Source organism: Cupressus sempervirens, chromosome 6 (genome assembly GCF_028749045.1).
Source record: "Cupressus sempervirens isolate cs-2001-9-10 chromosome 6, ASM2874904v1, whole genome shotgun sequence".
NCBI classification, from domain to species: domain Eukaryota; kingdom Viridiplantae; phylum Streptophyta; class Pinopsida; order Cupressales; family Cupressaceae; genus Cupressus; species Cupressus sempervirens.
This window is the reverse complement of record NC_143123.1, coordinates 18,591,731-18,615,976: the sequence shown is the minus strand read 5'-3', so window position 1 is coordinate 18,615,976 and position 24,246 is coordinate 18,591,731. Positions and strand designations below refer to the sequence as shown.

Genomic DNA, 24,246 nt, shown 5'->3' with positions numbered 1-24,246 from the left:
GACCTCATTTTCTGAATTAAAAATAAAATAAAAATTTATTTCCAACTTTTCCATTCATCTTGAAAAATCTCTTTCTTATTTTATCTATGGGTTCCATCTTAATGGTGGACTAGGTAGGGGTTTCTCGACTAGGTTGATGGGTACCACTTTTGAGGCTAGGATTCTGTAAGCATTTTTTTCTACTACTCCAAGCAAATCAAGGATACTTGCGAAAGGGTGACATTAAAGACTGTGAGATGCTGTTGGTGAAGTTGTGGTGTTGTGATTGTGTCCATTAAGATTCAAACCACCACTACATTAATATGGTGAAGTCGTGGTGTTGTGATTGTGTCCATTAAGATTCAAACCACCACTACATTAATATGCTTGTAGCCTTTACATCAACTTTATTAAATACAAGTTCCAAATTTCCAAATCTCTTTTATATTGATTATAAATTTTGATTAAAAAATCATTCTAAAGTATTAAAATGATTAAAATAACACAATGTGTTAAATAATACAACAAAAATATCATACAACTTTATAGTTTTCCTTACTGTGAATTAAAATAATAATTTAGACCAAAAAAAGCCTTCGAATTCAAATATAGATCCTTGCCTTGAGGCAATGTGACTCAAAAATGTCGCATTCAAAGTCAAGTCTAGAACACCTTTTTATACTTGCGAAAGTGGTCGGCCTTTCACAAAAGAAACCAAATACTCAGATAGACTTTACGTGAAGACTCCGACGCGTCACAGTACAATCATCGACTTTGATCTGTATTTTTAGGATCGTCATTATTTCTAGGTCTCTGGTATAGCTCCTCTCATTGCATGGAAATTGTGTTGCCCTTTAATTTCAACTACTATCTCAACTATTTCCCTATTGACTTTGCTCGAAAGTTTTTTCTAAATGGCCTAAAGCTGCACAAAACAGGAAGGCAAGAGGGCCTTTTACCATCTGATTTCCATGGCCAGGCCTGTAAGTATCTTCTTCTTACTCATGTTTCTTTTGCTGGTTTTGGATGCTTCTTATTTGTCGATTCAATGTTTTCATTTTCAGATAAGTTATGGGGGGTTGAATGTGGGTGTGCATTATTGAAACAGAACTGAGTTGGGTTTGCATTTAATTCAATTTCTATGAAATGAATACCGTCTACTTTTACTGAAATTGTTCTACATGGCTGTACAATTTGTCCGTTTTCTGAAACTGTCATGGTGGGTGAACGTAAGTTTGTATAGTTCAAGCAGATCTAATTTAAGCTCAGGTTAATTTCGCGGAGCTAATTCTTGGCAATTGGTTGATGTTTCATGATATTTAAAATTTCTAATTTGCCAATCAGACAATTTTGCTCAATTTTCTTTGGAGATTTTGTGAACTTTGTAGCGACATGCATGTATTTGATCGGCTATTTCGGGCAATTAGCTGGTTTTTCATTTAATTTAGAACTTCTGATGTGCCAATTAACATAATTTTTCAGTTTTTGTATAAAATGTACAGAGTACGAATTCACTGAAATATGCATTAATGAATATTAGAAAAACCAGTGTTCTGCGCATGTAGGTTAAGCCACGTATTAGCCCTCTTATATGGTTATGTTTCTTGCTGTTTGGACTAACAGGATTTTCCTTTTGGGTTTGCAATTGATTCATTACTATCTTAAGTCGGTGTTCCTTTTTTTTTCTACTACAATCTTTATGATGCTGTATTTACTACCTCTATAGAATGTTTTCCAGAGAGAAACCGAATCCTTGGGGCTTTCCGGAGCCAGAGCACGAGCCCAGAGCACGAGCCTTATGGCTGAACCTCTTTGGCTAAGAGCCAAGGACTAAGGTGTTATCCATTCTGTCAATTTCATCAGGGGCATGATCTCGATGTCATCCCTTTTCAATATAGGAGCCTTACACTCAGCAGGACTTATTCCTGGTGGGCTCTTTAAGCACCTTTCAACTAGTAGATCAAGGGCCCATTGACACCTCTTGAATTTTGAGGTGTAGGGATGTGTTGGAAATGTTTTTGAGGTCGTTTCCACTAGCCTGAATGTGTGTCTCCTGATGACAGTCATAGTTAAAAACAAACGCCTTTTGTAAATGAATGCATTCCCTTATCCTAGCCTACTTCTGCTGACACACTCTGAAAAGAGAAAAGGCTCTGCTAGAATCATAGAATAAATTTGTGATCCCTTAAGAGGATGTGGCAACTAGACAACACAACCCTCATAAGATTTGAATGCAAATAATATGAATTCTCCTGATTACAAAGATGTGATTTTATTTTTTAAAGAACCAATTCTTATGAAATGGATTTGTAATCAAACTTGGGCATACCATATAATGCATCATAATTTGACCATTTTATTAAAGAAGAGAACAATGTAATGTTGATGCCCTTGTCAAAGATATGTCCATACTCCACCACCTGGCTTAAACTAGTATTCCTGCCACATGTTTAAGCTATGGATTCTCCTGCATACAAAGATATAATTTTATTTTTTCTAAGAGCCAAATGTTATGAAATGGATTTGTAATGAACTTTAGGCATACTATAAAATGCACAGTAATTTGACTATTTTATTAAAGAATGCAACAATGCAATGTTGACTGCCTTTTCTTAAGCTAAGTCCATACGCCACCATCTGGCTTAAACTGTTATTCCTGTCACTGCCATAGTACTACTAATAATTGCTGTTAATATGATTGCATCATCGCTTAGAGTTCAAACCAGAAACTTCTACAATGTGGCAGAAAAGGTCCATAAACCGAGATATATGTTCCCCTTTTTATTGTCTGCCAGATTTTTCGGTTTATTCAGGCCTGCAATTTTTTTGTGGTTGAAGTGACTTTATATGAATCTGAAGCAACCTCTGTCGCAGTGCTGCATTGCATCAGTAATGGAATACTTTAGGAAGTTTAATGTTAAACTATATTGAATTACTGAAGTACAGTAAAACCATGGTTGTCAGTTGTCTAAGCATTGAGAACCTTACAACAAACAAAATTTATAAATGATTCAAAGAGAGAAAGGCGTTGCTGCCAACCCAATAAAATACCCAATAGAGAAACATACCCTGAACTATGGAATGTATTGTTTTTCAGATTTCCCACGTTTTTTCATTTTATAGTTTTAGACTTTTGACCTATTGTTGCATGTGCTCATTGACAATCTCAAATGAAAGTAATGAAATTTTGTTAATTTGTACGTTAACTTGTATGAAATCTTATTCCAACTGCAGTGTAATTACTAATACTAAATGATTATATAATGAATAAGGTGAATTCCTCAGGATCATTTGAAATTTCAATTTTAGTATAGTTTTTAATTTTTCCTATGGCTCTCCATCCTTTGCTGTCCTGAAATGTGTCCCCACATTTTCTCTCGTTATCTTGACCATAACCATGGACCATAGCTGTATTCATTTCATGACAATATCATGGGTAGAGTGGCGGTTGGTGTACATGGATCACATATTGCTGATTTGGGTCTGCATTTATCTTATCTTATGTACGATCTTATTAATTTGATGGATTGATTGAAATTCATAACCTTAATAAAAATGACTATTCTACATGTTCCCATGCTGGAACATAAAATCCAAAATTTCTAATCTATTATTGGAATCACACATACCATAAACTATGTTCATTTATATAGCAATCATGGATGGAGTGCATAGGGTTATCAGTGGCTCAACCAAAGTGAACCTAATTTGACTTTGCACTTAACAATTCTGAATTTGGTCGTGAATTTTAATCACTTAACTAATGTTCACAATTTGTTTCAAAGTAGAATTTTAGAATTTTAATGGAATTGATGATTCAAATAGTCTCTATAGCAGTCTCACAAAAGTCATATTTGTTTCTGATTTGTGTATATATTTGTACCCAAAAAATGGATGGAACAGATGGGAGTGTGCATAAGCTTTTTGAAGTGTGCTCTCATGCTTTTTCTTTAAAATCACAATTTTATAATTTGTTCAAAAAACTCCTGATTTTGATTTGATTGATGATTCTTAAGTTTTCTGAGTGCAGATGCGTAAAACCCATATTCCAGGCTTTGGCAATTGGGATGTTGCAAACAATAATGAAGTTATCACTGAATACTTTGACATTGCAAGAGCTGGTAAGGAGAAAAGGGAAAGCAATGGAAATGGGCATGTTCAATCTCATTCGGAAAGAGGGTCTGGTATTCCCAGAAGCTCAAATATAGTGAATGGTGATGCTGACATTAGAAATAGAAGAAAAGCAAGGGTTGTTCAGAGAGATGCAAATAATACTGCAAGACAAACAGAAGCAATTCCAATCAAAGCATCAAAATCCTTTCCTAATGTATCAGGGCAAATGAGAGCAACTGACAGTGGAGAGGTTCTGATGCACCTAGCTGCAGTGCACACTCCAACAGCTTCACAACAATTAGTAGCCCAACAAAGAGTGCTGGCTGCAACTAGACCATCCAAAACCGCTCGTTTGGGACCTAAAGAGAGCGAAGTGTATCAGGTAAAATCAGGAATTGGGAAAGAAAATTATCAGAGAGAATTTAGGAGCAGAACAGAAATGGATCCATCTACCTGGACCCAGGAAGAGCATGGAAGGAGCAGAATGCAGAGTCCAACACACAATAGGCACAGCAATGCCCACAGAGAATTTTTAGTGGGCAAACCAGCCAGTCCATCATACACTAGGCCCAGCAATGCTCAGAGAGAATTTGGAGTAGGCAAAACACCCAGTCCATTATTCACTGGGCCTGGCACTGGAAAACCATCATCAAACAAGGTTTGTTTGTCACATGGTTTACACTTATGAAATATTGATTTTATTAGAAAAATTGATGATCATTTAAGATTAAAATCATTTTAACTGGAAATTTGGCAGAACCATAGAAAGAAAGCATTGCCTAAATTTGGTGATTGGGATTCAAATGACCCCGCAGCCGGGATTGCATTCACATCAATCTTTAATGAAGCAAGAAACGAAAAGAAAGAAACAACGTCTGCCAATAAGACTTCCTTACAAATGGATGCTGGTACTCCCAAAGATGAAGATTTATACAAGCAACCAAGCAATTCGCACAAGAAACATGCAGTATGTTTCACTTCTGTCCTCAAATCATGTATTTTCTTTCATTATTAAGGTTTTCCCTTTATCAGAACACGCTGTTGCACTGCTGCTTGCTCACTTTAGGCATTTAACCTTTGAGACTATATAATTTTTTATTCTGATTGATTTTTAATATTTATGATTTAACTTGTGTATTGCAGGTGAAATTGGTTTCAATTATTTCAAAAATTTTCAGCTGCAAAACGATTCATCAATGAGCTAATGGCTATTCATGTTCATTTTTGACATCAAATTCATTATGTTTTGCAAATGCAGACCTTTGAGGTTGAACTAATGATACAGACTCTCTTGTAAATAGCTCTATAATTTGTATAATATATGCATACGAGCTTGCTATGTTTTTTTATCAAAACTTTGCTATCATCAAAACTTGCTTTTTCTACTTGTATTCTATCTGGGAAGTTCATAACTTCACTGGTTGTTCAATGGCATGGCTATATGAAACCCATGTCAATGTATGTCTTATCTTAAAATAAAATTTGATTGCACATCTGTTAATGGCATATGCAGCAACCATTGATTATATTTAGTCAGTAGTTTAGACAAATGTTCTGTATGCACCCTTTTTGCTATATCCTATCCATCTATGATCAGATGACTGAATAAAAAAAAAAATCATTTCGATACCTGCTTCTGGTCATATTGAACTGCTGCTTCTCTCCATGTCATCAGTTTTGGCCTTCCATAGGATTTATCTCTACCATTGGTTGTTATAAGCATTGATGTCGATTACTTTCCAATTTTGTTCCTTTCTAATAGTTGACATGTTACTTAAATCTGCCCGCATTGGTCTTCTTCAAATATGAACAAGTAATTTGATGCTTACAAGTTACAACCGAATTTGCATACAAGAGCTTTTCTGTAACCACTTATTGTTAAAATTTGTAAGAAGATGATGCATCTTGCTAAAACTTTGTAACATTGCCTCGTTGTATATCATTAGAGTTTTTCCTTCTAATAAAGAAAAAATCTGGTTAGGGTTGGAGTAAATTTTCAGCAAAAACTACGAGAAAAACACGAACTTTAATTTTTTGGACAAAAATTCCAATGATATTTTTTCAACATTTTACCCAAAAAAAGGTAAAATATTGGGTTAATTGATGAAAATGAAACTGAGATTTTCTATGTGAAAAAATTGTGCGCAGGCCTAGCATCAACAAATTGCAATGCTTCGCAAATTTCAGCAACTATGGGCCATACTAATTTAAGTAGTGGAGAACTTGACAAATCTCTATTTAACTTTTTCTGGGGGTTCATTTTAATTGTATGGTTTCCCAAGTTATTCCTATTTTGAATCATGTGACTTGACATCAATAGAAAACCTTACTTGTCTTAAGTTAGATACATCCTGTGATATGTCAAACTCATTGACCCATGTATCATGAGTGTGATTCACACACAAATCCATCTCTCATGAGAATAAATGGAACACTTAGCACTCATTGGATGTAGGTGATGCTGACAGAGGTGGAGCACTGGGACTTCCCAGGGGGCCACCCATCCCAGTAGTACTCCAACTTGAGCGCGCTTAACTATGGAATTTCCTCCATGGTTAAACCCACTCTGCTCGCAACGCCATTTGCAAAACCTTCACCCAGTCTTGTGCCTCATGAACCATTTGTTAGAAAGCCCCTTAAGCTCATCAATTCATTGATAAGTAGGGGATATTTTCCACAGCAAGTCAAATTGTGATAATGCTATTAGGATTTAACTATGTAGTTTTATGTAACTCATTGACTCATGTATCATGAGTAGTGATTCACACAGGAATCCATCTCTCATGAGAATAAATGGAACACTTAGCACTCATTCAACATAGCTGATGCTCACAAAGGTGAAGCATCGAGACTTCATAGGAGGTCACCCATCCTAGTAGTACTCCATCTTGAGTGTGCTTAACTATAGAGTTTCCTCCATGGTTAAACCCACTCTGCTTGACACTCCATTTGCAAAACCTTCACCAAGTGTTGTGCCTTATGAACCATTCATTAGAGAGCCCCTTTGTAATGTTCCCCTCTAGGTAGGGTTGGCATACTGAAATGTTTGTGTATGGAGTACAGAGGGAGGTAGCATGGTGGATGGAGGGAGAAGTATGGAGGGAGGTAGTACAATAGATGAAACGAATGGAGGGAGGAGTATAGAGGGTGTTACATGGAGATTGGGAAGAGAGTACAAACTTATATGCAAATAATATTATAACACCAAATCCATCAAAAAAATGGCAAACATGAATAGATATTGAACACAAAGAACCTCCAATTAATACTCGCATAAAAAGATGATGCTCCAATTTGCCAGATCCGAGCAAAGTATTGCAAGTGATGGAATAGGGTGAGGGTTGAATCTCATCGAAATCGAAAAGCCAAGTAGGGAAGATCTTCCACTTCCGAAATGGCGAACAAATCCAAAACTCCAATAAGAATTCACAAATGCAAAGAAAAATCCAAATCACATGCCTTAAACAACATACAATCTGGCCTTATAAAAGGCTTCAAGGAAACTTCCTGAAGGATTCCAAAAAGCACAGTAGGCTGACAAACTACAAAATAAAAATAAAAATTAGTGGGCTCAAAAGATTGAAACATCAATTGTCAACCACATTACAAAAATTGTTATTTAATAAAATTGGGGACATCGCAGTCCTCGTGGTCCGAAAATTGCTTGCCCTCAAGCAATTCTAGACTTGGATGTTCTAGAATTTGCTTGCCTTCCCAAGTGACATCCTCAATAGAAAGATCTTTCCAACGTACTAGAAACTCCTTAATGGTGCGGGACCTAAGCCTCATTTCTCGAATATCTATTAATTTCCCCTCTTCATCAATGGGGGGGCAATTCCTTTGACACTATTACACATTGTCCAACTGCCTTCTTTAGACATGACAGATGAAAAATATTGTAGATTTGACTCCCTTCAGAAAGCACCAATTCGTAGGCTACTTCTCCTACCCTCTGTAATATCTCCTCTAATAATAATCATTTAATAAAAATTGCTAATTGATCGATAAATCTATATAATAGAAAAATAAATTATATTAGTATTAAACTAAACTAATAATTAAATGTTATCAATTAACATTAATAATTATTAATTAATTAGATAAGCAATATTAAATCTACACTTATTAATTGCTTAAATTCCATATTATTAAATAACAACAAACATAATAACTAACAAACATATAAAATAATAAAGAATAAACTAGCAAATGACACTTATAACAAACTAATATTTGGATTAATGGGAAACACCACTCAAAAGTCACTAACGTTGAAAATAACATAGGGATGGTATTTGAATAACATTATGACATGCAAAATAGAATGAATGTGAACTAAATTTAATAAAGAAATACATAAATAAAAGGAGGTCCACCAAATAAGGAGGGAAGATAAATAATAGCGAATATTTTAGGAGTAAAAGATGAAGGTAAGTAATAAAAAGGTAAGTGTATTTAATTAATTAGAATGGTTTTCTTTATTTTTTATTTGTTAAATAAGATTTTAATATACCTTTTTCTTGATATTATTATTTATATTTATGAACTCATATATGAAAGTTTGCAAAATATATTTATTATATCTTAATAATATTTAGAAAATGATTTTTAATTCAAGGAGGGATTATTAAATATTTGATACTATAAGAATATTAATTGGTTATAGAATATCAATATAATTTCTTATGAGATAAATAATTATCGTAATAAATATTACAATGTATTAAAGGTATTAATTAGGATTCCTAATAATTAATAATGATCATGATGTATTGATAAACTAAGATCATAGAAATAAATATATTTATATTGGCTTATTAATATCAAGGATTAATGGTTGATTATGATATAAAAGTAGAAGATTGGATAGACAAATCTTGTAGACCTTAAGGGTAACCCTTTAAGAAGATGGTTAACTAATCGAGGGTCGTCCTATGGAACATAGAGGGCCTTCCCAGATGATTATGAAGCTTGACTTGAAAGGTAGTCTCAAGGAGGAAGGCCAACTAATCGAGGATTGTTCCTTGGGACATAAGGGATCCTCTTAGAGGGTTAGGAAGCTTGATTAAAGGAATCCTTAAGGATGTGTACAAGTAGTGACATTCCTAGTTAGAATTATGAGAAATCAATCACTAGAAATGGACTTAATAGTCTATGTTGCTAATGATTTCTATAAGAAAAATTGTCCCAAGGAGTGGGGAAATTACATCCTCCGAACCACTTTGTACAACCCATGGAAGCTTGGTTTTAACTTCTCCTTACCAGATGACTTCAGGGAGGATTGTCTATATGGTTGAAGCCGAAGGTATACTAGACCACCAACTTTAAAACTTCTTTTTACCCAGTGTCAATCAACATACATCTTTTGTTGGTTTTGAGCCCTCTGTAAATTTTCCTTGAGAGATTTCATGATATCTAAACTCTCCTGTAGCCAGTCTTAGCCCTCGGTGCTCAACTATTGCCCAATCCCAGATCCATGGACAATGAAGGTTTATAGCCATATAATGCCTTGAAGGGTGCCATGCCTATCGATATGTGATAGGTCATATTGTAACAATGCTCACCCAAATGTAGCCAATGAACCCATGTCTTTTGCTGCACTGAAACATAGTTCTTGAGATAACCCTCCAACCATTTGTTTACAATCTTTGTTTGTCCATTTGACTGTAGATGGTAGCTTGTGCTTGATGACAACTCTATCCCCATCAGCCTAAATAACTCCATCCAAAAAGTGCTAAGGAACAACTATCTTTGTCACTTACTATATTTCGTGGGAGACCATGTAAGTAGAAAACCTCACGGAAGAATAACTCTGCTACTTGACATGTTTGGTATCTAGTGGAAATGGAAAATAAATGGGCATACTTGGTCAAATGGTCAATCACAACAAAAATGCAATCCTTGCTTTGCACTTTGGGTAGCCTAGTGATGAAATCCATAGAGATACTTTCCCACTTTTGGCTAGGGATTGACAACGATTGAAGAAGCCCTGTCAATAAAGTGTGCTCGGATTTGTTTTGTTGGCAAGTAGAACTATCATTCTTGAGGCCCTTCCATGCAAACCATTCTCAGATCTCCCTGTAGGTTTTTAGGTATCCAGGGTGTCCGACAAATGGTGAATCATGCATCTCCTTTAGAATTCTTCTTTATTTTGGACTCGGGGACCAGATTGATCTTGCTGTAGTAGATGATATTTTCTACCACCTTGTACCTATCATCTTGTACTTGACCATCCATCAACTGGGAAACAAATGCGTTCTTGGAGTATTCAACCAATAGGTGTTCCTTCCAGTTTGCTGAAATTTGAGACAAAGAGCATATTGCAGGCCTTATTGATAGAGCATTGACCACTACGCTATTTTTCGCCTTCAGATACTCAATGTCAAAGTCAAATGCTTGGATTTTTCTCACACACTTTTGTTGTTGTTCATTTAAATCTCTTTTCTCTAAAAAATATCTCAAGTTGATGTGATATGTGCGTACGAATTCTTTTGCTCCGACGAGGTACTGTCAAAACTTTGTAAGTGTGTGCATGATGTCAAGCATCTCTTTGTCATAGATGGAGTACAATCATTTTTCTCCTAATAGATTCCTACTCTCAAATGCAATAGGGTGATGATACTACATCAACGCAACCTCGATACCTTCTCCTGATGCATCACATTCCAAGATTTAAGAGTTGATTGAAATCAGGTAGTGCCAGCACTGACATGAACTCATGAATTTCTTCAACTTATCGAAGATTTGTTGTGTCTTCTCATCCCAATGAAAATATCATTTTTTTGTTAGATCTATTAGTGGTGCACTAATCATCACAAACCTTCTGTAATAATTGCACAATCCAAGGAATCCATGTAGATTGGAGAGAGTCTTGGGTGGATGCCAATCCAAGATGGTTTGAATCTCATCTTGATGTACTTGAACCCCTCAAGCACTGATTATGTGCCCCAGATACAATATCTTTGTCATTCCAAATTCACATTTGGATCTCTTGGAAAAGAGCACTTCATCCAGATGCCTCGAGTGTTCCTCCCATGTCTTACCATAAATAAGTATGTCATCAAAAAACACCAATAGGAACTTTCACAGTTGTTTATTGAAGATGTGGTTCATGCATGGCTGGAAAGTAGTTGGAGCATTGATTAGACCAAATGGCATGACCAAAAAATCATAATGGTTGTAATGACAATGGAAAGCAGTTTTCTCCAAATCTTCCCCCCTCACGAGAATTTGATGGTAACCAAAACAAAGGTCTATTTTGGAAAAAATAGACTGCACCGTGTAACTCATCAAATAATTTGTCGATCTTGGGAATCAGGCACCTATGTTTTATGATTTTCTTGTTCAATGCATAGTAGTCTACACACATCTAGAGGGTTCCATCCTTCTTCTTAACCAAAATTACCGATGATGCAAAAGGACTAGAATTGGGCCTAATCCATCCTTTCTCTAGGAGTTCTTAGATCATTTTTTTATCTCATCCTTAAACCTTTTAGGATGGCGATAGTGGGTAGTGATGACGAGTTTGGCTCCTTTCTCCAACTCAATGGTGTGCTTAAAGCCTTTGTGTGGAGCGATGTCAATGAACATCGTACTATGCTTATCCAACACTACATGAAGCTCATCATCCTACTAGTAAATATGTTGTCCCTTCATTGGTTCTACTATGATCAAACAATGTGTTGCCCAGACAATGCCATCATGTTGTAAAATTGTTTCCATCTGTTGTGCCAATATTTCCTTCGGCCCTCCATTTGATATTCCCCTTTGGACCACATTTCCATCCACTTACAAATGCAAACTACATTTGTTTGAAACTTTGTGTGTACTCATCCAAAGTTTCCATCCACTGGATGTCAAGAATGACTTCCATGTCATCTGAATCTACAACAAAGAAGTCTTTTATCACTGTATGGTTCCCCATGGTAATGCTAAGTTATGAGATGATATGGGTACATGATAGGAGGTTTCTGCTTCCTACCTTGACTTGGAATCCTATATTTTCCTCTGTAGCCAAACCTCTTCATTTTATGGGTGATGAATTAATGAAATTGAGTCTGGCCCCATTGTCCAACATGACTATGACCCATTGTCCTTGGAGAGTGCCTCATACCCTAAAAATAGTACACCTTAGAGTGCATGCAATAGTGACGGTACCTCCTCGATGTACTAGCACAAAAAGACTATCTACACAATTTATGTTAACATCTTTGGAAGCTTGTTGATCCTCTTTGGTTTTTGGTTCCTTATTCTCTTCGTTGTCTAACACCACCTCAGTGTAATGTACCTTCCCCTTGTCTAAGCATCGGTGTCCTAGTTCCCATTTCTCCTTACAATTAAAAAAAAGCTTCCTTCTCCTCAAATATTATCCTGTGGCTTTATCCATTGATTGTTTCTTTGGAGGGAGCTTGTTGTCTTTCTCCTTTGGAGGGAGGGGCGGCTTTGTGTGTGAGTAACTTTTGGAAGAAGAAGTAGATGTTGTCATGTCTCATACCTTCTTAATTTCTACCATGAGTGTGTTGGGGTTAAAACCCTTCACTCAACACTTTAAGGGCTTGGTCAATCCATCCATGAATAAGACAACTAGTCTTCTCTTTGAAATGTCTATCACTAGTAGTGATATTCTCTTAAATAACATGATGTAGCTATCAACTGATCCAATTTTCTTTAGTTGTGCCAACTCCTTGAAGTTGAGCTCTAGATACTTTCCATCAAAGTGGTCAATAAGTCTCGCTGTGAAGTTAGCATATGAAGTGACTCAATCATGACCAAGGGTGACCATCCCATGGTGCCACCGTTCATAAGCGATTCCCTCCAGGTGAAGTGTCACAAAATTGATTGCCTCTTATTCAAACATGGAGTTGAGTTGGAAGTATGTATCAGCCTTCTGAAGCCATGTTCATGCTGATATATGCCCAAATCCATCAAATCATGATAAGTTAATCTTTCCATTCTTTCATTCAATTCATCATTATAATTTTCCTACCTCCTAGAATATCTCATCTGCAAATCCACATAATCCTTGAAGGATAATTCAACTTCAAATTCAATATCAAACCAGTCTTGTCTGAACTGATCTTGCATCTCAAGGAAGGTAGACTCTTGTTCCCTACATTGTTTTAACCATTGGGGAAATGTTGGTATCATTGGTCATGTGTGGGAGCGCTCTATGTGAAGCCTCTCATTTATAGAATTATCACCGTACCCATTGTATCCTCTATTTGTCCTTCCTTTTTCCTAAAGTCAAAGGGTCTCACCAATTTGTTCTTGCCCCTTCGCCAAGGTCTCACCAAGTTGTCATTGTCCATTTTACAATATTTCACTGAGTTGTTTTTGTCCCCTTGTTAGCTCACTTAGAAGTTGCATCATCTCAATGCTTGATTTTCCCATCCTTCATACTGGTTGGGATCTCGACACTATCCAATGTCACTGACAAGCTAGCAAGATCACCAGCTCTTATATCACTGTAATGTTCCCATCTAGGTGGGAGGTTGGCATACCAAAATGTTGGCATGTTGGCATATGGAGGGAGGAGTATGATGGATGGAGGGAGGAGTACTAAGGGAGGTAGTATGATGGAGGGAGGGAGGAGTATAGAGGGAGGTAGTACGATGAATGGAGAGAGGAGTATAGAGCATGTTGCATGGAGATTGGAAAGAGAGCACTGAATTATATGAAAATAATATTAGATAACCAAATCCATCATATAAATGAAAAACATGAAAAGATATTAAATACAAATAACCTCCAATTAATACTTGCATACAAAGACGGTGCTCTAATTTGCCACATCCAAGCAAAGTATTGCAAGCAACATAATAGGTTGAGGGTTGAATCCCAGTGAAACTGAAAAACCAAGTAGGGAAGATCTTCCACTTTCGAAATGGCAACAAAATTTAGAAATCCAATAGGAATTCACAAATACAAAGAAAAATCCAAATCATGTGTTAAATAACCTAAACGCTAGCCTTATAAAGGGCATCAGGGAAACTTCCTGAAGGATTACAAAAAGCATCCCAGACTGACAAACTACAAAAATTAAAATAATTAGTGGGCCTGAAAGATTGAAACATCAATTGTCGGTCACATTACAATCATTGTTATTTAATAAAATTGGGGACATCACACCCTTAAGCATGAAGTTGCAAGAAGATTGGGTTTAACCATGGTTTTGCAAATGGGGTTGCAAGAAGAGTGGGTTTAACCAAAGAGGAAACTTTGTAGTCAAGCACGCTCTAGTTGGAGTACTACTGGGATGGGTGACCTCCTGGGAAGTCCCTATGCTTCACCTCTATGAGCATCACCTAGATCTAATGAGTGCTAGTGTTCCACTTATTTGATGATAGATGGATTCATGTGTGAATCACTACTCATGATACGTGGATCAATGAGTTTGATGCAAAAAATACATAGTTATATCTTGATACCAATATCACAATTTGACTTATTATGGAAAATACCTCCTACTTATCAATTGATGGGCTTAAGGGGCTTTCTAATGACTGGTTCATGAGGCACAACACTTGTTGAAGGTTTTGCAAACAAATCGGGTTTAACCATGGAGGTAACTTTGTAGTTAAGTGCGCTCAAGCTGGAGTACTACTGGGATGGGTGACATCTAGGGAAGTCCTAATGCTTTACCTCTATGAGCATCATTTGTAATGTCCCATCCTTTTAGCATCCCAGTGGAGTTCTTAGCCTTTACGTTCTCCAAAGGCCAAGTGGAGAAATAAGGAAAAAATGATTAAATTAATTTCTTATAAAGTCATTAATAAATTTAAATTAAAAGGTGACTTTATATTTAATTAATTTAATTTTCTATAAGCACAACTAATTATTGTATTGGAAAGGAGGAAGCTTCTAGAGAGTGCATTTTGTAGAAGTACAACTAATTATTGTCTTGGAAACGGGGAAGCTTCTAGAAAGTGCAATTAAATAATGTTTTATTTCCTTCTAGAAAGGTGAAGAAAAGAGAATAAATAAGGAGGGTAGCCTCATTATTGAGCATCAAATGTGTTTCCATCTACTCTTCCGAATAGATTATGGAGCCAAGGGTTTCTGCAGTTGTTATATTGATCATTGGGAACAAACACTCCCATTGATTTGCATAACAGAGGTGGTGAAATATCTTTCGAAGGGTTGCGACTGTTGGAGAAGACAAATTAGTCTTTTCATTGTGCTAAATTTGTGGCCTAGGGCTAGCTTTGTGGAGTAAGGAATAAGTCAGAGTCTGCTACAGTGATTTGCTATAGGAAAATTCATATTTTCAGAGTAATTCCAGGTTTTTACCTACTACATTTTGCATTAGATATTTAGGACATTAGTAGGGTTTGTCAAATCTATTGTAATCTGATTTATATCATAATTTTTTTTCCTAATGTCTTATTGATGTAGATGCATATTTTCCTATTTGTTATCAGTGTTATTCAAAAACAATTGCATCTTCATTGTTAGTTGTTTGGCATGTTTTTTGGAAGTATATTTATTAAAGTTTGGCATTTAGAAAGAAATCAGAATTTACATATGCAATATATCTCTTGCTTGCAAAGTGTTTGACAAAATGTCAAACAACTAAAGTATAAAATAATTTGGTGTTTGAATAAGTTATAACTTGTTGGGGTTATTACATTGGTATCAGAGCTAAATCTTGCCATCTTGAGGGTTTAGCAATCACATGCAAATACCTGGGGTTGGCTCTCATTTATTTTCCACTCCTAGGAAAGCTTTGTTTGATAGGGAACAAGATTTTGATAAGCAACGAGACACCATGGGTGACAGGAAAGAGTGTAGCCCACCAAGAGACAGTAGGTATGAGGATAAGGAAATAAGGAAATTTTCAAAGCCATGGTTACAAGACAAGAGTGGATGGCTCAGGCTTTGTAGGAACTCACCACCATGGTTGAGTGCATGAACCCACAAGATAGAAAAAATCAGAAACAAGGGGTTAACAAGAGTGCAGTGGGATCACCTAAAGCTCATAGAACTCTTTCCAGAACAACAGCTAGGCCCACACATCCTACCTTTGTTAGGGAGGAACCAGTATACGAGCCAACAAAGGAAGCTGAGGATGGGACATTTGTAGATATACTTGTAGCTACTAATGATGAATGGAAATTACTAACATCGCAAGTACGAGAGAGAATGACTTTTGAGAGGTTTGTGAACTAAAGAAGAGAACACTACCAAGCAGTCAGATAGAATGGGAGACCTCGTGGTGAGGATAATGAATTAAAGCATGCTACGGGGAAGCTTTCCTTGACTACATTTGATGGGAGTGACAGAATGATAGTGCAAGATTGGATTCACAAGCTTGATACCTTCTTAGCACCGAGACCTATAACAGAAGTTGAGGCAATAAAATATGCCACACTACATTTAGAGGGAGTTGCACATAATTGGTGGTACCATGGGATGGTTACCCTTCAACATAATTAAGTGATTTCATATCAAGACTTTGTGGATAGGTTGGTAGAGAGGTTTGATGAGAAGGATCCATAAGTCTACTTTATGGAGTTGGCATAGTTAAGACAAACAGGTGGATTGGAGCATTTCATTAGTGATTGTCAAAGGCTATCCATTATGGTGCCAGATATATCAGATATGAGATTGGTTGTTTTGTTCACGGAGGGATTATCTGAACTAGTGAAGGGTTGGGTAAAAGCCTTTGATCTATTCAATTTGAAAAAAAAAATTAAGAAGGCTAGAAGTATGGAACAAGCAACCCTAGTAAATAAACTTCAGTCAAAGGGAGCATCATCTAGCAAAGACAAACCATTCTTCAAGAAACATGACAAGAATGAAACAAAGGCTAGAAATAAAGATAAATCATTTGCTCCTTTGGATAGAGAGACATTGAATGATTTAAGAAAGACAAAAAATGTTTTTATTGTAAAGGACCTTATGACATAACCATGATTGTCCTTTGAGGCCAAAAGGGAAAGAAAATAGGGTTATGTGGGCATATTATGAAAATTTTGATTCTGAAAATTCATACCAATAATCTGAAAATGAGGAATCTATTGAAGAAAAGGAAGGCACCAATGATATAGGTGATGAGAAGACTGAGGATACACTTAAGAAGGCCCATCTCACTAGTGTACAACAAGAGGGATCATTTAGGATGAGAGGGGTATTGGTTGGTCAGCGAGTTATTACTTTGCTTGATACAGGTGATACTCACAATTTTATTAATTCTAGATTGATTAAGACGTGTGGGATATAGACAAAAAAATTTGAGGGTCTAAGAGTGAGAGTAGTTGATGGCTACATCCTCAAATGTGACGAGAAGATTACAGGTCTGCCCCTAAAGATCAAAAATTTTGATTTCAAAGCAAATTTTTATGTTGTTAACATGGGTGATACAAATTTGGTCTTAGGTATGACTTGGTTACATGACATAGGGGAGTTCAATCTCAATTTGAGAGATATGGAGATGAAGTTTTAGTTAGAGGGGAAGACCCATATATTTAAGGCCATTTGTGATAGTAGGTTTAGGATGATGTCTTGCAAACACATGGAGAGCTTGTTGAGTCATGACTAGGTTGAGTGGGCAGCTCGTTGCACTTTAATGCCATCACAAGTGTAGCAAAAATTAGAATATCACCTAGAAATACATGAACTGAGAATCAAGCACTACTAGGTTTTTAATCAAATATCACCAAATAGACCTCCAGATAGAGGTATTGAGCATATTATTGAGTTAGAGGAGGGTGCTAAATCCATTATGATCACACCCTATAGGCATCCAAAGAGATTGAAGGATGAGATCAAGAAAACCATCAAGGAACTACTTGCTATGGGGCGCATTAGACCAAGTAAGTTGTCTTTCACTTTTGTGATTTTGGTGAAGAAGAAGGATGGAACTCTTAGGATGTGCATAGATTATAGGGTCTTGAACAAGAAGACTATCAAAAATAGGTAGCCCATCCTATGGATTGAAGAGTTATTAGATGAGCTACATGGAGCATGTTTCTTCTCCAAAATTGATTTGAGTTCAAGTTATAATTAGATCTGAGCTAGAGATCAGGATATAGAGAAGACTGCATTTAGGTGTCATTGTGTCCATTTTGAGTTTTTAGTTATGCCATTTGGGCTAACTAATGCTCCAACTACTTTTTAGTCCACAATGAATAGGGTTTTTCAACATTAGTTGAGAAAATTTGTGTTAGTCTTCTTTGATGACATTTTGGTGTATAGTAGGACATCAGATGAGCATGTGTTACACTTAGACACTGTGTTGAGAATTCTGAGTAGGGAGTCCTTGTATGCAAAGGAGTCCAAATGTGATTTAGGATTATTAGACTTATTATATCTGGGTCACATTATCAGTGCTTAGGGAGTATGCATGGATCCTAAAAAGATTCTTGCTATTATTAAGTAGCCTACTCTAGTGAACCTGACATAGTGAAGAGGATTTTTGGGGTTGTGTGGGTTTCACAGGAGGTTTTTTAGTGGATATTCTAGGTATGCAACACACTTGACAAACTTGATGAGAAAGGGGGCTTTCATATGGACTCTTGAGGCATAGGAGTGTTTTGATAAATTCAAGGAGTTGATGACTTCTTGTCCAGTGCTAGCATTACCAGATTTTAGCAAACCTTTTGAGTTACACTGTGATGCATTTGGCGAATGTGTTGGAGCAATGCTTATGTAGGACAAGCACCCAATTTCTTATGAGAGTAGGAAGCTCAAGGTGTCTGAGAGGAGCTTCAACATTTATGATAAGGAAATGTTGGGCATAATGTAGGCTTTGGCCAAATTCATGTAGTATTTAGTGGGAAGAAAATTTAGCATAAAAATTGACCACAATAGAATGAAACATTTCCTGGGGCAACAAGATCTTAATGATAGGCAACAAATACGGGTAAGTAAATTATAGGCATATGATTTTGATATTTCTTACTTCAAGAGGACACCAAATGTAGTAGCAAATGCCTTGTCACAAAGATCCCACTTAAGCTTGATGACTGATATATTAGAGGATTGGAGACATTTGATCCTTACAAAGTATACAAAGGATAGATGGGCATGCATCAGAATTCATAGATGGATCAGTCTAGAATAGTGATTTTACCCTTGTGAATGAGATCATCATTTACAAAGGACACATTTATTTGGTGCCAAGGTCAAAGGTGAAGAGGATGGTGTTGAGAGTTTATCATGACTCACCTATGGTAGGACATCCAGGTTTTTACAAAACCTATCGGCAGATTCATGAGCATTTTTCTTGGAAAGGGCTCAAAGATGAGGTGTTACAATATGTTAGAGAGTTTCCTACTTGCCAACAGAATAAATGGGAACACTCTTACCGAGCTAGCTTACTTAAGCCACTTCTAATTCCTAACAAGAAGTGGGAGTGTTTATCTATGGACTTCATCATAGGACTGCTGAGAGCTCAGGGAAGAGACTATATATATGTTGTTGTTGACCGACTTACAAAGTTTGCCCACTTCTTCCCAATCAACACTATATACACTACTATACAGGTGGTAGATTTATTCTTCAGGGAGGTGTTTAGGTTGCATGGTTTACCTCAGAGTATTTTTAGTGACAAGGATAGCAGGTTTATGAGTCACTTCTGGCAGGAGTTGTTCAAACTATGCGAGACATAACTCACTAAACAACTATGCGGGACATAACTCACTCTGAGTACTAGCTACCACCCCTAGATAGATGGTCAGATAGAGATAGTGAACAAATGGGTGGAGGGATACCTTAGGAATTACATAGCAAGACAACATAAGGCTTGGGTTAATTGGATATATCTATGTGAATATTTTTATAATTCCACTTATCACATGTCTATCCAGATGTCACCATTCATGAAATTATATGGATATGAGGCACCTAGTTTCATGGATTTGTTGCTATCAGATAGTAGAGTGCCTAGTGTTGGAGACTTATTATAGGAGAGCCAGGATATTGTGAAGGCTCTTAAGGATAATATCACTAAGGCACAAAATCAATAGAAATAGTATGTTGATCAAAAGAGGACCGAGCAGACTTTTGAGGTAGGTGATATGGTATATTTGATGTTTAGCCTTACAGCCAATCCACTGTCAAGAAGAGTGGTACCAAAAAACTTAATCCATGTTATTATGGGCCTTTTAGGGTGATTAGGAGAGTTGGATAGGTGGCTTATGAGTTGGATTTACCGATAGAGAGTAGAGTCCATAATATTTTTCATGTATCACATCTCAAAAAGGCATTAGGATACCAGATTGTTCCTTCTACAGTGCTTCCACCCTTGGACAATGAGGGGAAATTGATTTTAGTACTAGAGGCTATCATTGAGTTTAGGGAGAGGAATTTGAGGAGATGTACTATCAGGGAGTACTTGGTGAAGTGGAAGGACCTACTAGTAGAGGATGCCTCTTGGAAGAATGAAGAAATTTTGTAGCATCTAAAGTTGAGATTGCCTGGGGACAAGCAATTTCAAGAGGGGTGAACTATAATGTCCCCATCTTTTTAGCATCCTGGTGGAGTTCTTAGCCTTTACGTTCTCCAAAGGCTAAGTGGATAAATAACGATAAATTGATTAAATTAATTTCTTATAAAGTCATTGAATAAATTAAAATTAAAAGGTGACTTTATATTTAATTAATTTAATTTTCTAGAAGCACAACTAATTATTTTATTGGAAAGGGGGAAGCTTCTAGAGAGTGCATTTTCTAAAAGTACAACCAATTATTGCCTTGGAAAGGGGGAAGCTTCTAGAAAGTGCAATTAAATAATATTTTATTTCCTTCTATAAGGGTGAAGGAAAAAAATAAATAGGGAGGGTAGCCTCATTGTTGAGCATCAAATGTGTTGCCATCTACTCTTCTGAATAATTTGTGGAGCCAAGGGTTTCTACAGTTGTTATATTGATTGTTGGGAATAAACACTCCCATTGATTTGCGTAACTGAGGTGGTGAAATATCTTCCGAAGGGTTACAACTGTTGGAGAAGACAAATTAGTCTTTTCATTGTGCCAAATTTTTGGCCTAGGGCTAGCTTTGTGGAGTAAGGAATAAGTCAGAATTTGCTACAGTGATTTGCTCCAAGAAAATTTATGTTTTTGGAGAAATTTTAGGTTTTTACCTCCTGCATTTTGCATTAGATATTTAGGGCATTAGTAGGGTTTGCAAAATCTATTGTAATCTGATTTATATCAAAATTTGTTGCCCTAATGTCTTATTGATGTAGATGTATATTTTCCTATTTGTAATCAGTGTTATTCAAAAATAATTGCATCTTCATTTTTGGTTGTTTGGTGTGTCCTTTGGAAGCATATTTATTAAATTTTGGCATTTAGAAAGCAATCAGAATTTACATATGCAATATATCTCTTGCTTGCAAAGTGTTTGACGAAATGCCAAACAACTGAAGTACAAAAGAATTTGGTGTTTTGAAAAAGTTATAACCTATTGGGGTTATTAAATCACCTAGATCCAATGAGTACTAAGTGGTCCATTTATTTTCATTAGAGATGGGTTACTGTGTGAATCACTACTCACAATACATGGGTCAATGAGTTTGACTCAAAAACTACACAATTAAATCTTGATAGCAATATCACAATTTGACTTGTTGTGGAAAATACCTCCTACTTATCAATCGATGAGCTTAAGGGGCTTTCTAATGAATGGTCCATGAGGTACAAAACTTGGTGACGATTTTGCAAATGAGGCTGCAAGAAGAATGGGTTTGACCATGGAGAAAAATCCATTGATAAGAATGCTCATGATGGAGTACTACTAGAATGGGTGACCTCTTGAGAAGTCTCAATGCTTCACCTCTGTGAGGATCACCTAGATCCAATGAATGCTAAGTGTTCCATTTATTATCATGGGAGATGGATTCCTATGTGAATACTCATGATACATGGGTCAAAGAGTTTGACTCAAAAACTACACAGTTAAATCCTAACAACAATATCACAATTTGACTTGTTGTGGGAAATACCTCCCACTTATCAATTGATGAGCTTAAGGGGATTTCTAATGAATGGTTCATGAGACACAATGCTTGGTGAAGGTTTTGAAAATGGGGTTGTAGGCTGAGTGGGTTTAACCAAGGAGGAAACTTTGTATTTAAGCATGCTCAAGTTGGAGTACTATTGGGATGGGTGACCTTTCGGGAAGTCTCAATGCTTCACCTTTGTGAGCATCACCTAGATCTAATGAGTGCTAAGTGTTCTATTTTTTTTCATGAGAGATGTATTTGTGTGTGAATCACTACTCATGATGCATGCGTCAATGAGTTTGACTAAAAAACTCAGAAGGATTAGTCCAAGATTAGCCTTAGCTTCTGAGAATGAGTTTGGTGAAATGATGGGACTTCTTGTTAGAGTAATTAGTTGTTTTCACTTATTAATTAAATCACTTTGATTTAATTAATTAAGTTTCCTATTACTCTAGTTTTCTTAAGCTATCTTGTAGGTGCATATAATTAATATTTTATTAATTATATTATGCAACCTAGCTTTTTTAGGCTTTAGGTTACCCTTTTCGGGTTTCAATATCCTTTTATAAGGATTGATCTCTTTGTATTTTTCATTATGAAGATCTGTTGAATAATATTTTCTTCATCTGAGTTTTTTAGATCAAACCCTTACCTCTTCTTGTCTTTTTCTTCTCTGTGACAGGTTTTCTGCATGCAGGTTCTCTTGAGCTTTGTGGATTTGTTGTGCGCTTTTTCTCAAATCCTACATTAGCCCCATTAGCCCCATGAACGCACTTGGTTTGTGCCTTCTATTTTCATGGAGGTTCTTCCATGAAATTAGCCCCATGATGTGTTGATGACATGTGCCTTTATAGGTGTCTGTACCTCACTTTTGATGTGTTTGGTTCCTGTGTTGTAGGAGATTTTTGGCCAATCTTTTCAGTTGCTTGTCACCTCACCCCGTCTGCATTAAGGGGGGGTTATATTTTTTTCTATGCTTCCTTGGTTCGATGGTTCATTAGTATGAGCTATGTATTTAGTACCTAATCCTACATACTAGGTGATTGCAGTGACTAGCTACCTATGCATTTCGGTGAGATGGATCATCTACCATATAGATACACTTGGTTTGTGCCTTCTATTTCCATGGAGGTTCTTTAGATCAACACCTTCTACAAAGTTTTGTGACTTTACATGCTTCAGTGGTTCTCTTCATGATCTCTCTTTGTTCCTATCTTCTAGAACATTCTTTGCTATCTCTTTTGGAGAGGGGTTTTTCCCACTGGGTTTTCTCCTTTGTCTCCAATTTACAGAGATTTCCTTGTATTGGGTACTTGATCAGGCCTTGTTGTCGGGACCCACTTTTATGCTTTCATAGCTGTGCTAGGTTAGCTTACCTCCTAAGCTTCACTCAAGGGGGGGTGTTCGAGTAATTAGTTGTTTTCACTTATTAATTAAATCACTTTGATTTAATTAATTAAGTTGCCTATTACTCTAGTTTTCTTAAGCTATCTTGTAGGTGCATATAATTAATATTTTATTAATTATATTGTGCAACCTAGCTTTTTTAGGCTTTAGGTTACCCTTTTCGAGTTTTGAACTCCTTTTATAAGGATTGATCTCTTTGTATTTTTCATTATGAAGATCCGTTGAATAATATTTTCTTCATCGGAGTTTTTCAGATCAAACCCTTGCCTCTTCTTGTCTTTTTCTTCTCCATGACAGGTTTTCTGCATGTAGGTTTTCTTGGTCTTCGTGGATTTGTTGTGCACTTTTTCTCAAATCCTACACTTCTTTCCTATAGGGCCTACAATCAAGGTTCAAGTCTCCACAATGCTATTCTCTACTGTGGATCTTAATTGAGAATGTTTTTCCATTGACTCCTGCTGAAATAGTGGGTCTTCTTGCCTGTAGTTCTTACAACCAAGGTTTAATAAAATTTTGTCCCTTTGGTGAAATGGTGGGGCTTCTTTCCTGTAGAGCCTACAACCAAGGTTCAAGTCCCCACTAGGTCATTCTCTACTGTGGATCTTAATTGAGAATGTTTTTCCATTGACCCTTGGTGAAATAGTGGGGCTTCTTGCCTATAGTGGTTACAACCAAGGGTTAATAAAATTTTACGAGAAGAAAGGAAGAATGGCAAGCAGGAGCAGAAGCAGATAGAGGAAAGGACGGGGTAATGCACCTTTTCAAAATTTGAGACCTATCTTAGGCAAGATTCCATAGGGA

The 24,246-nt window shown here is 36.4% G+C and overlaps 1 protein-coding gene across 1 annotated transcript; it reads left to right on the top strand.

Annotated features, from left to right (window-relative positions):
* The first annotated feature begins 683 nt into the window (after positions 1 to 683).
* Positions 684 to 5,598, top strand: LOC149550842 (uncharacterized). The gene is made up of 4 exons (XM_089786420.1): positions 684 to 962; positions 4,010 to 4,750; positions 4,850 to 5,059; positions 5,236 to 5,598. Exons 1-4 carry the CDS (start codon positions 951 to 953, stop codon positions 5,290 to 5,292), a joined length of 1,020 nt encoding a protein of 339 aa, XP_089642546.1. The 5' UTR covers positions 684 to 950; the 3' UTR covers positions 5,293 to 5,598.
* Positions 5,599 to 24,246: the final 18,648 nt, after the last annotated feature.